This window comes from Adiantum capillus-veneris, chromosome 12, assembly GCF_014529385.1.
Source record: "Adiantum capillus-veneris isolate H3 chromosome 12, ASM1452938v2, whole genome shotgun sequence".
Taxonomy (NCBI): domain Eukaryota; kingdom Viridiplantae; phylum Streptophyta; class Polypodiopsida; order Polypodiales; family Pteridaceae; genus Adiantum; species Adiantum capillus-veneris.
In genome coordinates this window covers 72,208,598-72,212,385 of record NC_140942.1, presented here as the reverse complement: position 1 = coordinate 72,212,385, position 3,788 = coordinate 72,208,598, and the positions used below count along the sequence as shown (strand labels likewise).

Here is a 3,788-nt window from a genome sequence, read left to right as displayed (position 1 = left end):
AACAATGAATGCTCCCTACCCTTTGATATATCCTTCACTAGAAAATGTAGACTTTAAAGCACTGACTACATCATATTTCAAGCCCCAAACTCTCGCATGTGGAATGAGCCTTCATAGTGGCACATGATGATACTCAAGGCAACTAAAAACTCTAGTTTTGGACAATATATCCTCCCCTTTCTCCATATGTAATGCGCTATCATCCCCATCAACAACACTTGCACATTTCTAGTCTTGTTTCAAAGGGATCTATCTGAAATGAGGCTTTAATTGGTGTTTCCTCCTATTTTAACTCATATAGAGACCCTAAACCTATATCTTGACTATCATTTCCATCTTGAATCTCTGTCTTTGCGACCAAACTAACCCGTTGTGTGATCAAACTAACATGCTCACTCCACATAGGCAAAGAATTTGATGCATTCTCACCACATCTTCTTGAATAACCTTTAGATAAATATATATTGGTACATAAAATGTAATATATAATTAAGTTGTGCAATTATTTTGCATGAGATAGACACACGTCAATGTTATCAAATTGAGTGATTGTAATGATGCAATTACAAAAAGACAATTAAATATGATCTCTAGATGCTATCTTGTTTTATTCTTGAAACACACTGCATAAGCACACACCGTGTTTACGCAGTATGCATAATAGCGTACAGGATGAGAGCGCAAAGGATTCCTAATGAGGATCAAGATAGGAGGAGCATCCCCCTCATCCCCCATTTGGTGCCCAAAACCTTACTACACCAATGTGACATGCTTTCAAACATTGTATGAGCAAAAAAAACATGATGAGAGGAGGTGTTGAATGAAGCCCTCTCATTTGGAGCTCGATTTACCGTATCCCACCAATGTGGGATGCATAAAGGCACTTTGGTTGACACAATCAAATACTGAAAGCTAGCACCATAGCAAATTTGCATGCTTAATGACGTGGTGCTTGAAACCTTATTGCACCAATGCGACAAGCATAACGGCACATTGGTTGGCACAATTAGATATTGATGTAGCTGCCATTATTGGGTTTCTCGTCTCACTTAGGGTTGGCCAGTAGCGAGCTTTTGTAGTGAGCTACACACATGTTGACTAGCAAGTTGGAGAAGACAAGTGCCGTTATCATCATCACAAATTATGAAAGTGCCATTGCAACAAATTATGCAAATTTTGGCACTCAGTAGGTCTCTTGGGATTGATCCTACGACGTTAGAAAACCTCCTCCCTCTCTCTCTCTCTCTCTCTCTCTCTCTCTCTCTCTCTCTCTCAAATAGAGACACACAGTGACATGCACACACATATGAGAGCTTTATTTATGCGGACAATATGGGGATCGATTCGAGGCATAATCAAAATTAGGCAAAGCACCCTGGTGAACAGAGGATCACGAGGCATTGAGGTTGCTCAGAGGTTGAGCTTCGTACAACTCCTCGCTATAGTTTCTCCCATTTGCTCTGAGAGTAAGTCTCTAGGCCTCCTTCTGAGCATTTGAAAACTGTATCAAACCAGAGAAGAGTAGCGGCAGAGGTATAACAATTTGTGAAGCCCCTCCGCTCGCTCTCTAGTCCTGGTATTTGTCGACCATTCAAGGACTAAGGCAAAGCGAGAAACTTGCAGGGGCCAAGATTAGAGAGTATGAGTGTTGAAGTCAAGGGAGGAGCCATCACCAGTACTGCTACACAAGAAATTTTGGAAAAATTCTCACGATAATTCCCACATTGTGACTTACTTCAACATCATGAGCTTTTGTGAGGGAGGCACCGCATACCTAGCTAGGTATGTGGTGCCTCTCGAGCAGAAGCTCATGATGTTATGCATTGTATGAAAAACAATGAAAAAGACTTCATTTTCCTACATGAGAAATTTCTAAATCTTCTTGTGAAGGTGGAGAAGGGATGTCTGCCCTTCCTCCATAATGAACACAGCCCTGATGGAGCTGTCCACCGATCTTTGCCAAGGTGGCCAAATAGCTGTTTACTTGGTTGCAAGCCCCCCTTGTGATCACCATTGTTGCAAAAGCTTCAACCTCTGAGAAAGTTCAGCTGCCATGTACGGGCACGGCCAAAGGGAGCCATGGTTTCTTTGCTACTGAAGCTTATTCTACATGGCCCCGAAAAGTCCTATCTTCACCTGGTCCAGGCCTGGTTTCTCTCTATCTTCATACACACCCCCCCTCCCCCCCCCCTCTCTCCTCCTCTATCCTAATCTCTCTCACCATGCTCTCGTGAAAAGGTTCGAAGGATCACTCTCTGCTCTCCAACCCTTGCGTAGTGGTCCTGAGCCGACGGTGATCATGAGTTGCAGATGACGAACAGCAGATGGTGATCAGAATTTGCAGCTATCGAGACGCATGGGGGGGCAGGTTGAGGCGCAGGGGTTTGATGTGTGAAGCAGTGCGCATGGCCTGATAAGCTAGGTACAAGAGTTGTGGCTGAGGCAAGTTCAACGCAGAAAACGTCAGAGATGGCAAGGCCGAGTTCTTTGGAGGAGTTCTGAGATTCTTGCATGAATGGTCCCACCAACCGGGGCCGAGCTGAGATGAACACTCTCTCTCTCTCTCTCTCTCTCTCTCTCTCTCTCTCTCTCTCTCTCTCTCTCTCTCTCTCTCTCTCTCTCTCTCTCTCTCTCTCTCTCTCTCTCTCTCTCTCTTTTTGAGTATCCTACTCTTTTAAAGGTCTTATTTGCAGCAGAAAACACAAACATATATTTGAAACCGAATCCCAAATCAATTTGGCAGGACTTACAAAATCTTGAAGTTCCATGTATTCTTGATGGATAAGGTCACCCTCCACACACATGCAATACATCATCATTCTTGCTCAAAAAATGGGAAATGACTTCACCTGACCGCTACTCTCTCTACAGACCATCATAAAAGAGACACCAGCCCTTCCGCCCTGCAAACTTCTCGAACTTCTTTCAGCAACATATGAGAACCTGTAAGCTTCTGGTAATCGGCAGATGTAAGCGGGATGGGCTTAACTGGGCGTGCATCTGCTGCTCGCTTCCATATCAATGGAGAGAGATCTATGTCAGGAACATAGTGCCAGCAAGGCTTGTTTACACCGTCGATTCTTTGCACCTCTCCTGTCTTGGCCGATTCATTTTGATGGAAAACACCCCATGCTGCTCCATGCCTCCCACTCTTGTACACCTTCACCTTCGTCACTTTGTAAAAATTTCCTGCAGGCCAATGAGACTTTGTGAACTTGGCTCCTACACCCCAATCGGGAAGAAACTGAGCTACCTCCAGGAATGTCTTCTTTTTACGCTGTCTTTTCTTCACAGCATCTTTCTCTCCTGCTTCTTCTGTAGGTGCGGGTTCCTTTGAAGATGCTTGTGCAGAGAATGCTCTAAAAGTGGCAAAGGAAGCTCTGAGATGTGAGAATACTCTCCATTGTGCAAAGAAAGGAATAGTTTGGGGAGAAATGATCTTGCACGTGGAAAAGGGTCTAGCTTCTTGCAATCCGCTTTTTCGAACCTCGCACTGGCATGTAGTCCACAATGTTTGTAACCTTCTAAACCCTTGTGTCGCCATAGCTGAGGCCTCTCTCTCTCTCTCTCTCTCTCTCTCTCTCTCTCTCTCTCTCTCTCTCTCTCTCTCTCTCTCTCTCTCTCTCTCTCTCTCTCTCTCTCTCTCTCTCTCTCTCTCTCTCTCTCTCTCTCTCTCTCTCTCTCTCAAAGTCTCAGAAAGAGGGCGCTCCTTCAGAGAGGTTGTTTTTGGAGACTCCCTCCCCCACCGACATGGCAAGGACTTGATATACACTAAAACAAAAAAGGTA

The 3,788-nt window shown here is 44.6% G+C and overlaps 1 protein-coding gene across 1 annotated transcript; it reads right to left on the bottom strand.

Moving 5' to 3' along the window:
* Nucleotides 1–2,812: 2,812 nt before the first annotated feature.
* On the bottom strand, nucleotides 2,813–3,544 carry LOC147445930 (uncharacterized). The gene has a single exon (XM_086526130.1). The coding sequence runs from the start codon at nucleotides 3,542–3,544 to the stop codon at nucleotides 2,876–2,878; it is 669 nt and encodes a 222-aa protein (XP_086382256.1). The 3' UTR covers nucleotides 2,813–2,875.
* Between the last annotated feature and the right edge of the window lie 244 nt (nucleotides 3,545–3,788).